The sequence below is a fragment of the Ctenocephalides felis genome, unplaced genomic scaffold (assembly GCF_003426905.1).
Source record: "Ctenocephalides felis isolate EL2017-DRISC unplaced genomic scaffold, ASM342690v1 CF-g0.4_SCAFFOLD_03571, whole genome shotgun sequence".
In the NCBI taxonomy this organism is placed as follows: Eukaryota; Metazoa; Arthropoda; class Insecta; order Siphonaptera; family Pulicidae; genus Ctenocephalides; species Ctenocephalides felis.
Window position 1 is genome coordinate 24142518 of NW_020539725.1, and position 13868 is coordinate 24156385.

Here is a 13868-nt window from a genome sequence, read left to right on the forward strand (position 1 = left end):
CAGTTGTGCTCCACAATGAAATGTACCTAATAATTTAAGAATGTTATGAATTGAGTTACTTTATCAGAATATATTTTTTATTATTGATGAATAATTACACATTTGTTTTAATTTGGAATGTATAGTATACTGTAGGTGTAAAAGTGTTTAATATCATTCTTACATACAACTAAAAACTTTTGTGAACTTCTTTGTGCAAAATTATATATTGAAGTACTTCAACCAAAGCCTCCGGAGCATAATTCAAATCCAAAAATTTGAGAATAATTCTGTGAAAATAGTTAAAACATAAGGTTGAAATAATGTATTATTTTTATATTGCACACTTTAATATACCTAAGTAAAGTTGGGTTTAATTTTACTCCAGCTAAGTTGGAAAGAGTCAAATATTCACTTTCTGGAATCATTTTTTTTTACTTCAATTCAATATAATATTCTACTTCAATAAGAATTACACCATGAAAAATGCGAAAAGACCTCTCAGTTTAATCCAAAACTTAAAGTTGCTTCCAATTTATAATGTATTGCCAATTGTTTTAAGACTTTGTACAAAACCGCTTCTAACGATGTGTTTAAATAAATAATTCATTTGCTTCGTAACGTCAAAATGTGTCAATTTTTTGTTTAGAGTGAAGTTAGTTAATTTAATCATGTTGCACAACACTAGAATAATTATTTTCGTTATGTTGGTAATTCTGTAAAAATGTCAGACGAAACTTCATTTGCCGCCGCCAACGCGCCAACTTAGACACCTTGCTCATTTTCAAAAGTTTTGACAACGGATCTCATAATCTAAAAAAAATACTTCAACATTTTTCTGTGCTGCTGTTCTCATAAGTTTGTTTGCAGATTACTCTAATGAGAAATTTAAAAGATATGATACGTACATAAAGTGAACAAAAAATCAGAGATATGCATTTTGAAAATGCCACGTCCACCGTGATAAACCAAGCCTACCACAACCATCACGATAGAAAATAATCTGCTGAAAATCGACGTGTTGACACTTTGGAATTTTCACTGATGTTTCGATGTCTGTAGACTTAAATTACACAATTGAAAATGCTAAAATGTGATATTATTATACGATAATAATACGTTATTAGGCCGAAATGAAATTGGTTCACAAAAATGTGGAAAAAAATGGAGAAGGGTCAGTTGAAATAAAATATTATGTTGTTTTCTTATGATTACCAGAGGTTATGTTTTTAATTACTTTTTTAGGAGTGTTTCCCTTATTCCCGAAGAATCGGAGGATATGTGGCATGCTTTTAATTTAATATCTGAAGGCGACTCCGTTCGAGCATCAACGATAAGAAAGGTATGATAAAAATATTTTTCATAATAATTACTACATTTTCTTCAATATTACTTTAGTTTGTTTACCGCTTTACCCATCTTATCTTTTTTGAAATATCTTAGGAATTGTATAACATGGAGCCTTCATTGCTGTTTATAATCTTACACTGATTCTATCAATTATACTTGTCATTCATAATATCTTCCGTGTTTTGTTCTGTGCTAAATTTTCAGTTTTATCAATTCGCATACTCTCTCTCCTTTGAGAAAAAACTTTAAATGCAGTTTTCCAAAATGTATTTATATAAAGAATATTTTAATACTGATTTTCTTTATATAATATTATTCACTAATAACATATGTTACTTCTATATATGGCTTTCTGTAATTTTCTATGAATTATTGCATGACAAAAATCAAAAATATCTTAATAATGCTACTTTATGCCGACTGTATATGTATAAATGGCCAATTAAATTATGTAACAAAATTTTAATTTATAAAAATTTCTTTGAACATACAAAACATATTCATAGTTTTAGCAAAAGAACTAAACCATCACTTATATTTATATTGCAGGTTCAGAATGAATCCGCAACAGGTTCTTCCACCAGCAACAGAGTTCGCACGATTTTAACAATTAGAGTAGAAAATATAGATTTTGATACTCAAGCTTGCATGCTGCGACTTAAAGGTCGAAACATTGAAGAAAATCAATATGTCAAGGTAAGAACCTATTAATATGATATAAATGTTAAAATATAATAGTACACTTAATTTAATAAAATTTCTACAACCATGTCAATAATTAAATTTTATAAGAGTGAGTTTCAAAGTAGTTAATATATTTTTTATATATTTATTTGAAATATTACAATTTACAATTACTTTTTAATGATTAATCAAATTATGATTTCATTGGCTAAGCAAACAGAATATTTTTGCAAATCAAATTTATAGTGAATAGTACCTTTTTATAACTAGCAACTTCTACTCTCATTTATGAAAAACAATTAGAATTATTTTAAGGAATAGAGTATTTTTTAAAAATGATTCAATACATTAACAGTTCTATTAAACAAATCAAAAACCATATTATATTTGATAATGTTAAAATTACATAATATATCAAGTGAGGTTTAAAAATATTTGAAAAAGGTGCCTTACTCCTTAAGACCTGATTAAGTAAAATATATTTAACTTTATTCAAAAATGTTTATGTATTAGCATTGCAACTACATATTGCAAATATGTACATAAAATGGCTAAGCTATAAAATGATATTTTTTTTTGTAGATGGGTGCTTATCATACTTTAGATTTAGAACTAAATCGAAAATTTTCACTTCATAAACAATTATGGGATTCAGTTGCATTAGAACGAGTGGATTGTGCGTGTGATATAACACAAACAGCCGATGTTGCAGCTGTGGTTATGCAGGAAGGATTAGCACATGTTTGTTTAATTACATCAAGTATGACTCTTATAAGAAGCAAAATTGACCAAAATATACCTCGAAAAAGAAAAGGCTTTGTGTCGCAACATGAAACGGTAATTACTTTATGATAAAAAATACAATATAATTTTGTATTTTTTTTTTAGCAGTTTTAGACATTCAAAATTCAATTGCTTAATTATAAATACAAAAATAACAACTGATAGACAATAAGATTTTTCAAAACACTAATGTACAAAAATTGATTCAAAAAGAACACATGAAAAGATTAATATAATTTTGGCTTTGTAATATGAAAAGTATACAACGTTATATAAATCTATCTTTTTGTATTTAAAATGCAAGTTCAAACAGGAATGTGTGACCACACTCACTACGTTTTTAATATTACTATTCGATAAATTAAAAAAGTCATAATTTTTACATAAAATAAAATTATATATATATATATATATATATATATTTAAAATATATGAATTATATCTTTAAAAACATATTTAATATTTTAATTGAACTGTTTTTGATGCATGTTTTATATTTTATACAGTTATTATATTTTAACTCTATATCAATAGTTGATCATAATAAAACTAAGATATCACTCTCAATGTAGGTACTATTTATTAATGAAACTCTCTAAAATATTGATTTCTTTATTTCAGGGTTTAGCGAAGTTCTATGAATCAGTTATGCAAGCTATTTTACGTCATGTGAATTTTGAAATTGTGAAATGTATCTTGATAGCATCTCCTGGATTTGTGAAAGAGCAGTTCTTTGATTATATGTTCCAGAAAGCTGTGAAATCTGACATCAAAGTATTATTGGAAAATAAATCAAAGTTTATGTTAATTCATGCTTCTTCAGGATTTAAACATTCTCTTAAAGGTAATTCAATTTTTTTTTTTTTAACTATTAAAACACTATATAGACTTTTCTAACCTAACTGTACTACAATTCGAACAAAATTTATTTATTGAAGAATTATAGAAGTATCATCTTTAACTATTTATAACAATAAGACAATAAACTATGAATATTACATTGGATATAATAAATTTAAATATATGAATAATAAATATTAATCAAAACGATTATATTAAATATTGTAATTTTATTAGTTACACCTAAATCAATATACAACCAACTAAACATGATAGCATTTTGTTTCAAAGGTTTTAACAGCGTTTGAAGTAGAATAGATTATTTGATCTAAGGATAAATGACGAATTGATATCATAAGAAAAGTATGAAAATGTTTACATTTAAAAACAGTAAAGTTTTATAAAATTGAAATTATAAACAAATATTAGATTAAACATTTATAACGTTCTTAAAAATATGCAAGAAAGTACTAACAAAATTTACTTTAAGGCACATGCCAAAACAATTATTTTGAGCATTTTGATTTTTGTACTAACATATTTCTTCTTTTTTTTTTAGAAGTACTTCAAGACCCTTCTGTTTTATCTAGAATTTCAGACACAAAAGCTTCAAGTGAAGTCAGGGCTTTAGAGAGTTTTTATACCATGTTGCAATGTGAACCTGATAAAGCATTTTATGGTAAAAAAGATGTGCTTAGAGCTGCTGAAGCTCAGGCTATTGAAACCCTTATGATATCTGATAATTTGTTCAGGTAATTAAATTAATAATAATGTTATCATTGTCATTATCATAGTGGGTGTTCTAGACTGGAAGTTTTAAGAAATCGATTTTGTTTATATTTTTAAAGTGCAACTATTCACAAATATGCGTAGAGAGGATTTTACAAAATATAAATTGATTTTGAAGGTGTAGCTGTTTGAGCACAATAATTCTCTTCTGTTTTAATTAAACAATACCTCAATTTTCTCAACTTCTAAAGGATTTTGTGATTTTTTTTGACAACTTATCTGTTGTTCATATAAATGCGACTACATTCTAGATTAATAATCATTTCTTCATTAGATTATTTGGAGGGCTAAAATCAGGGGTATATCAATGCCCCAATTTTCGGAGACTCTCCACTTGATTACCGGTTAAAATTAAAGCTTTTTAACTGTTTTTCATTTTCAATTCTTTTCTGCATTCTTCAAACATTAACTAATATCTTATAAAAGAAATTCTTTATCGACTTTCGAACATTATATAAAATGTATGCCTCCAGACTAAAATTCCTGCCCTAAATAATTTATATGTACTGATGCTAATCATTTGTTAACATTGTTTTATTTAAGCTTTAATTAATGAAGAAGAAATCATCAATCATAAGATGAAGTAGGTTTTCAAACTAAATCTGATGAACAAAGGAGAGTTCAAAGACATATGTTAATAATAAGATTAATTATTACTAACATTTGAACTTATTACATTAATAATTAGTACATTATTAAGTACAATATTAATTAGTAAATGCATATGTTATTCATTGCAAAATATTTATTTTTTGTTTGTTACATCGCGCGCGTCTTTATAACCGTCTTTATATTTCTTAAAAACAAACAGAATTTTGATGGATTGTGAGAAAACACATTATTAAATCATCTATTGCAGCCATCAGTTTTCAGTATTTATATTACATTTATAGATGCCAAGACGTAGCAGCCAGGAAGCTGTATGTCGGCCTTGTTGATAATGTTCGCGACTTTGGCGGAGAAGTCAAAATATTTTCAAGCATGCATGTTTCTGGTGAACGTATGTATCAAAAATAATATTAATTTTATATAATTTTTATTTTATAATTTTTAATTTACAGTTTTTTATGATTTATAATAACACGTTGTTATATTATAACTAATAACATATACTTTTATAGAATTAGATCAATTGACTGGTGTAGCAGCAATTTTGAGATTTCCTATGCCTGAACTAGAAGATTCTGAAGATGACGACAATGAATCCGATAAACGGTGATTCATACAAGAAATATACATAGTTATATTTGTATGTAATTGTACATAGAGATTATTTATTTTTACTTTACTTTTAAACTAATAATTAATACATTTATATTAAATGTGTTTCATTGATAACAATTTTTTCCAGTGTCATTTTTATTTGAAATGTTATCAGTGCTTTTGGTGCCTAATTTTTAGCTGCCTTATTTTTATTTTGAAATTCTCTGAGTTCATCTAATAAAATTATAAACACATATAATTTAAATTGAGCAACAAATATGATTTAAATATTTACCTTAAGAATTTGACGGCTTTATTATTAGATTGGTGTTAAAATTTTCTCTAGTGATTCAAAATAGATTTTGGTTTCTGTTCTTCATAAAGATACATGCATTCAGAAAATTGAAATATGCCAGTTAAAGCTTGAGGTAAGTAGTTAAATTTTTATACAATATATTTTTGTGATGTATTAATAATTATTATACTTTGATATTATTTATTATAACTTTAATTGTGTAGTTACAGCTTATTTGCCGACTATTGATTAATGCATTGAGACAAATCTATAAAAATTTTATCTATAAACTGTATTTAGTAAGGTCCTTTTTCTATCTCTTAGGGGCTTATAGGAATGCTGGTATACACTTGATAATCTCCAATAATCTGGATAGCCATTCTCTGCTCCCTTCCACAAAGAAAAAGGCGGCGATAGGGATAATATTGTGTAAGATCTGCAACATATGAATGTTATGACAAAAAATCAAGTTAAGGATATAATAGATAGGATATTCAAATAGGCATTTTGGCAACTTTTTCTGATGAAAAATGAAAAGATTTGTTGATAATCAAGTTGATTAGAAGCGGTAAGTGTTAATTAATATTGGTTATATACACCTAAGTCTGTTTTTACACGGTAGATTGGTTCCAGAAGAAGCCGCGTAAAAAAAAAATCGTGTAAAAAAAGACATTGATCTTATACAAAAATGGGTGATTTGTTCCTAATCTCTAAAACCTATTAAAATTAGTGAAAAACAAGAATTTTTAGGGTATTCCCCTAAATTAGTGCTATTCACATTTGCTTTGACCAGTAAAAATTGTTTGTACGCGCTAAAGGGGAATTCACTTAAATCTTTAAGCTAGTGTCGCAAACTATCGATACTATCGATGGTTTCAGACTTTTTTCTTTCATAAATACTTTTTTGTGATATGAACATACTTCGCAAAAGTTAAATTTGACAAGGTAAGGTAAAAAATTTAAGTACATAAAATTTCAATTCGTGCTAAATGGAATAAAATCGTGTAAAAAATTAAAAATATTCAATTTTCAAACCGTGTTATATCAAAACCGTGTACAAAAAGACCGTGTAAAAACAGACTTAGGTGTAATTTTATTTCTTTTTTGCTTATCATGGTATACAAATTTTCAGCTATTCTAACCTAGCTCGAAAAAAACATAGTCAAACCAACATATTATTTTATATATATTAATTACATATTATAAACTTATCTGTATCTTTCAACATCCAAATGATAGAATAGAAAGCTGAAAATTGGTATATTGGATTTTTTCTAAATTTTTATTGACGTGTGCATCGTTTATATATCGGAATGCGACCGATTATGTTTAAATAGTAGTAATTGAATTACTACTATTTTATAATTATTAGCATTATCGTTTTTTTTTCGTTTTTTTGGAGGAATGACTGAATATTAGGGTGCATTAATTTTAATGCAGCAATGAACCATTTTCGATGAAAAATCGGACGAGTTTTATTTTCGATGAGAGGGAGGCCAAAAATATTTTTGAAATAGAAAATTATGTTATTGGGAGAGGGCGGAGAATACAAAGTTACATTTGTATTCATGCAAATATAATTAGTGCTAAAACGAGCAGTTCTTTTATTTTGTCCCGAAATCGTAGTGATTTACAACAGTAAGGAGTAAGAACCCACTAAGCCAAAATCCGTAATATTTATGTAATTTTTACGCAAAAAAGTTACATACTTATGTCATTTTTACGTAAGATTAATGTAAGATATGTGTCATAATTTCGCCTATTTTAAGTAATGTGGATTACGTAATATGGATTACGAAAATATTTCATAATAATTACGTAATTTTTGAAGAAAAAATGACGTGGAGGGGCCCTTTTTTACACACATACATAAATACATACAGGCATATTCGTATATATGAACACACACACATACACACATATGCGTATATGTGAACATATACATTCATGAACTTAGGAATGCGTATACACATAGTATGTACATACATATATAATTTATATGTATGTACATACACACACACACACACACACACATATATATATATATATATATATATATATATACTATCTGAAAAATAAAAGAAAAAGCACATTTATATGGTATGTTTATTTTTTTGACATATGTACACAATTTTAACATTAGCAAATCCACAAAGTAATCAATAATAATTCACAATTTTTATAAAATAATGTAATTACATATGACATATTGATCAACATTTTCATGGCAAATGATAAAAGAAATGCAAATTTAAAATTAAACTCGAAATAAAAATCATCGAAGTATCCTTTACAAAGTCTTCATAAGTTCTTTCACTAAATATTTCATGGAATATATTATGTAATTAGGAATTGTATCTTCAGTTAAAACTAAATGTGGTATAAGTCTATGATGTCTTCTCTACAAAAGCATTCTCGATATCTATTCCATGGCCCATTTGCGATGAAGAAATGCATCTCGGATATAAATTATTAGTTTTCGATTTTCACCTGAAATAAAAAACATGGTAATAATTTCTATTTAACTTTTAATACATATGTTTTTTATATACTTACACAAAGCAAATGGTTTTCAAAAAGTCAAGTAATTCTGTTATAAATAATTTGTCACTGATTTTTTATTAACAATAAAATAATATTTAGAATATGAAGAATAGAATAGAAGTTATTTATATATCTAATTATTATTAGAAAAAAATTTAATAACACACACGATCAATTTTTAGGTTAATGGAGCGTTTTAAAGTAAAGATTTAAGTAATTCATGTAATTTAAGAGTCTTTAAAATACATTTATTATAATCATATATTTTCACATATTTAATATCACTCTCACATTTAATTAGCAAATTAAAAATATTAATTAGACACAACAAAACACAACACTTAATTTAAAACACATGGCTCCCATAATGCATTTCAGGATAACTTGTTAACTTGGCATCATAGCCTAGGCTAGCGGCCGGCGGCCGACGGCTGCCTCGCAGGATTAACGGTACTTATGTCGCTTAAGGCCGTTCATTGGTTGACAGTTTCGCTCATAAAACGAAATATTCCGAAAAATCACGAGCTGTCGATCTTTATGTAATATATATGAAATAAAATCCTCATTTTTCTTACGTAATATTTTTTGCAGGCAAATTACGTAATATTTTTGTAATTATTGCGTAATATCTGATTACGTAATGTAGATTACATATTTCTTACACTAAGATTACGTAATATTACGTAACTGGTTTAGTGGGAAATCTGCTTAATGAGTTAAATTCGGAAATTATTTAATTTCTTTAATAAATTAATTTATTAATGAATGATGTTTAAAAGAAACTGAAACTACAAAAAACTTAAAAACAACGTTAAACTTTAAAAACAACAAAAAAAGTTAATCAGGTGAACGTATACATTTTGAAGTAGATATTTTTTTCTGAATTTAACTTGAAGGATCAGGTTTGTGAATCTCTCTTCAGTTTTGAAAATTGACGCTAATATGCCTGACTTATAAGACCCTTTCCGAGCTTGAAAGAATATTCATGTAGGATACGTGTTTCGAAGTTTTAATATTACGTTACCTTTTGGCGAATGGTTCCTTAGGCTTAGGAACCTTGATCTGTACTCGTTCAGATTTCGAAGAAGCGCTGCTGTTGGTTGAGTTCGAATTTACCGATGATGGGACGCCGGCTTTAAAAGCCTGTTTATATTCAGATTGAGGTTTTGTCAAGAATTTTGGCGGCTTTTTAGCCTTGATCTCGCACGCGACGCAGGAGTTGCATCTGGACTGAAACATAGGCGCATGATTAGGTGAACACAAATATTTTCGAAACACTCAAATAGAACAGTGAAGTCTAATCCATACTACTCAATACAATTTCCAGGAAATTAAATAAAAACTTAAAAAAACTAGTGGTGTATGGCATCGTTCCTTAAGGCAAATTGCTGGAACTTCCCGCAGTATAACGAAATTTTCGAGGAATATTAAATGTTTTCAAATAGATTATTATAAATAATGCTAAATTGTCTAATATTTTTTCCAAAAGCAATTATTTTGTCAAAACAAGCAGAAAGTTTTTTGGATCATTCAAAACGGATGCTTAATTCTCTCGAACACTGCAATTTTTTGTACATGTAGCTTCGTATCTTCGAAACGGCTGGACCTGTGTTTGCCAAAAACTAATCACCACTTCTCCCCATCATTACGAATTGATTGTTTTTTAGATCATTCAAATCGGATGCTCCGTTTTCTCAAAAAATCGATAATATTTTATATTAATTTCTGCACTATTTGCTATGTATCTCTGTAACGGCTGGACCTGCCTTTGCCAAAAACTAATCAGCACATCACTCTATCAATAGCAATCGAATGTTTTTTGAATCATTCAAGTCGGTTGATCCGTGAGCCCGAAAACGTGGACATACAAAACACACACACACATATCCATTTTTTCTGAGGTTTCTCAGAAAAATACTTGAACTGTTTTACCTGTTATTTTTCGTATTATCTTTACTACTTGACATCTTTCTATTTAATAAACTAGAAGTAGTTGAAGTATTCTTGTCTTGTACTTCAATTACAGGCATCATCATGAGTACTGGTGGCGCCGAATTCACAGTATTCTTCGATCTACAATAATGGAACATGTGATTATGTAATATATAACTATACAAAATCTTATTTTTTTATTACCTCGATTTATGGGCATTCACTTGCCTAGGAAGATCGTATTTGATATTGGATTTACATTTCATACACAATTCTTTCGAATCTAAAAGCTGCTGACGAACCATATCTCTTTCAAAATAACTTGCTCTGTAGATAAAAAAGGTACACATGTATGTCGTATTACTGATTTTATGTCGTATCTACTTAATTAATGGCAATATTAAACATTTTTTGAGATTTTATTGAAATAAATGTACGTATTTATTTTATAATGAAATAATCTAGTTGCTATCTTTTCCGTGCACGAACTGATTTTAAAGGCCCATATGTAATCCAATTTTTTTTTTTATTATTTAGGATTATTTTGTCTTTAAGCGTTTAAAACAAACGAAAAAATGTAATTCATTAAGATGTCTTTGGCGGAAAAAATGTTAAGTTAATTATAAATTAGCGCAAATGCGAAATAGCAAAGCCTAAATTTTATTGAAACTATTGCAAGCAAGATCAGAAATGTAGTCGACATAAATGATCTAATGACTTTTCTCCTATTTGTGCGAATAATATTCTGTTTTTTTATCTATCATTATAAATTATAATGTATTCACAGCATGCAATTCTTGTTATATATATTATAGAATGCAACGCAAATAACCTATAATTTTCTGTATGAGGTTCTCTTGTCTGAAAAAGAGCTTCACTCCTAGGGCGAACATTGCTAATATTTGGAGTACTGGAAAACGGCCTTTCTTGTGGGTTTCTGGTGTCATCATCTCTTTTGGGAACCAATGTAAAAACAGCTGGTGCCTTTGAATAAATTTGTGAAAGGGTTAACAGTATACTTTGTTAGATTTTATAATGATATTAATATAAATTCACCTGAGAGCCATTCGAACCATCTATATGCGTGGGTCTTTTGGGTTCATTTTTTGCAAACCTAGGCCTAAAATCCCAACTTATGGCCAAATCCATAGCAGTTAAATCTTCTTTACCCGGTGTTAAAATTAATGGCTTTTCTTTTGCTTCTATAAATTAATCCACAAATTTTAGTTCTTGATTTAGGAATTGGTAGTTCAGAGAAATTACAATTTATGTAACTTTTCTATACGAACTGTTCTAACATTGGCGCAAAAGATTATACTCAAATACAAAGAAATTCATTCTAATTTTACAAATAGAACAACGAAGTTATTTTTTGTCTCTATATTCTATGGCAGAAGTTGCCATTATGCAGTCATTTGACTATCTTTCTCAAATATGCATTAAGTTTTGGCGAGATTAATTTCATTAACGGACAAGATTTTTTTCAACAGTTAGGAATTAGGAGAATATAATTTTTTTATTTCATTGATAATGATATGTTACCTCCTCCAGCATTTGGTCTATAAACTCGTAATTTTGTACAATTGGCAGTGTGACCTTTCCAAGCTACTCCACTTGCCATGGGAACTGTATCTAAATACGCCCCTGGCGCCAATGCTCCTTGCATTTGCAATGCTCTATATAATCTGTATCCAATGATTAGTTATTATTTTTTAAATTGCATATAGTTTAATTGGAACATGTCTTGTTAATTGCATCGTTTAATTTTTCGACATTTTTAGATAACTCTCATCTGTTCATAGTGAAAATTTTTATTTATTTAATATAGAAAATATTTAAAATCTAATGATGTTAAAACGTTGCAAGTATATTTGGTTTGTATTCAGAAGATTTCTTAAAATACTTCATTTCTATCATTCAAAAATTTATTTTTGAAAATAATATTCAAAAAGTAATGGTTAAATATTGTTCCTACGCTAGTTCCATTTTTACCTGTCTTCCACTGTATCAGGCAAGGGTTGATGTTCCAGATTTTCGCGCTTCAGTTTTCTTGCATATAAATAATTTAACGGCATGTTTTGATTTTTACCTTGATTTAATTTATCACTAGTTATGCGGTTATTCTTATACCCACGAATCTACAATAAAATGATCATATTGCTAATTTGATGTTTTAACACAAATATTATGAAATTAACATTTTTCTGCTTGCTATTTGTTGTTTTAGATTTTGATAGTAAAGAACTATTTTTTTTTCACATTTTACGTTTTCTATGAGCTAAAAATAAGCATTTAAAATAATTTCAAGCTGATTTTTATGGTTTACAGAAGGTAAACAGGAATAAAGATTGCTTGAATGATTTATTTACTATAATGGGAGGAGTTAAATTTTTCTTTTGTTGTACACAAAGAACACTTTTTTTCAATTTTCTCTTAGGCCATAACTATAAATTTTGAATCATCTCTATTAATCCAATGCCGAAGTTACTAAATTTTGATATACCCTCTGATGTTATAATTTCTTTTGCAATATTTTGAAATAAAATTATAAATGTGGCACTGTCGTTAGACTTAAAAGAATGTTTTTTTCGAATATTTTTTATGAAATATTTTTTTATAATTTACGAAAATTAAAAGTGAAGACTTTCTATGTCTGCACATAATTACTCGTTGTTTATAATATTTATATTGCTTATTGGCCTCATATTTTGTAAATGAGGAATCTTAATAATTCAAGATAATTTCAAACATAATATACAATACATTCGTATAATTTAAATATTATCAATCGTTTCAATTGTGATTACCACCTAGGTTTACATTCAACTATCAGCATTAATAATGCAGTTTTAGTTTCTAAATAATGCAAATTTTTGATTGTCAAAGATAAATACCGTATCACTTATATCAGGTATTTGTTGGTTTTCCGGTTTATTTTCTTCTAATAATTGTTCGTGTGATGGATGCCTTAAACTTGATCTTGTAAATGTACCAGGAATGTAAGGTCCAGTATCTTGTGTATCTCTCACTGGTTTAGTCGGAACCTTAAAATTAAAAGTTTCAATAGGTGTTAATATATATATATATATAACAAATTATTAATTTAACTGTATTTTGGAGTAATTAATTATTGTATTATCTATTATTTAAAAGCTTCTAAAGCAATGTTGATAACTTCAGCAGATGTTTTGAGAAATAATGAGATTTTTCTGTTTCCTTTAAATATGCATGATGATTGAAATGAGATCAAATGAAAATTGTTAAAATATTATATTTGATACCAATTTTTAATTATTTTTATGAAACAATGAGTCTTAAAGTATGCCAAATCTAAAGTTAATTATATTCTAATCATTATACCGTATTAATCGGATGGACTTTTTCAATTCGAATATCATTAAGCAATCCCATTATGACATCGGGTAAAATATGATGCTTTAAACTTTCAATTTTAGAGTCGCGAGCTCTT

At 27.6% G+C, this 13868-nt stretch overlaps 1 protein-coding gene across 1 annotated transcript; it reads left to right on the top strand.

Annotated features, from left to right (window-relative positions):
- Positions 1 to 993: 993 nt before the first annotated feature.
- Positions 994 to 5644, top strand: LOC113385825 (protein pelota-like). Its single transcript, XM_026623655.1, has 8 exons — positions 994 to 1153; positions 1225 to 1321; positions 1879 to 2025; positions 2596 to 2850; positions 3418 to 3640; positions 4196 to 4388; positions 5319 to 5425; positions 5547 to 5644. The coding sequence occupies exons 1-8, from the start codon at positions 1113 to 1115 to the stop codon at positions 5642 to 5644; spliced, it is 1161 nt and encodes a 386-aa protein (XP_026479440.1). The 5' UTR covers positions 994 to 1112.
- The last annotated feature ends 8224 nt before the right edge of the window (positions 5645 to 13868 follow it).

What these genes read in the sequence shown, in the direction of transcription:
- LOC113385825 (XM_026623655.1), top strand. Translation starts at nt 1,113, where the DNA reads ATGAAATTGGTTCACAAAAATGTGGAAAAAAATGGAGAAGG. An exon ending in TTGTGTCGCAACATGAAACG is followed by an intron (nt 2,851 to 3,417) that starts GTAATTACTTTA and finishes TCTTTATTTCAG; the next exon opens with GGTTTAGCGAAGTTCTATGA. An exon ending in CATGCATGTTTCTGGTGAAC is followed by an intron (nt 5,426 to 5,546) that starts GTATGTATCAAA and finishes ATACTTTTATAG; the next exon opens with AATTAGATCAATTGACTGGT.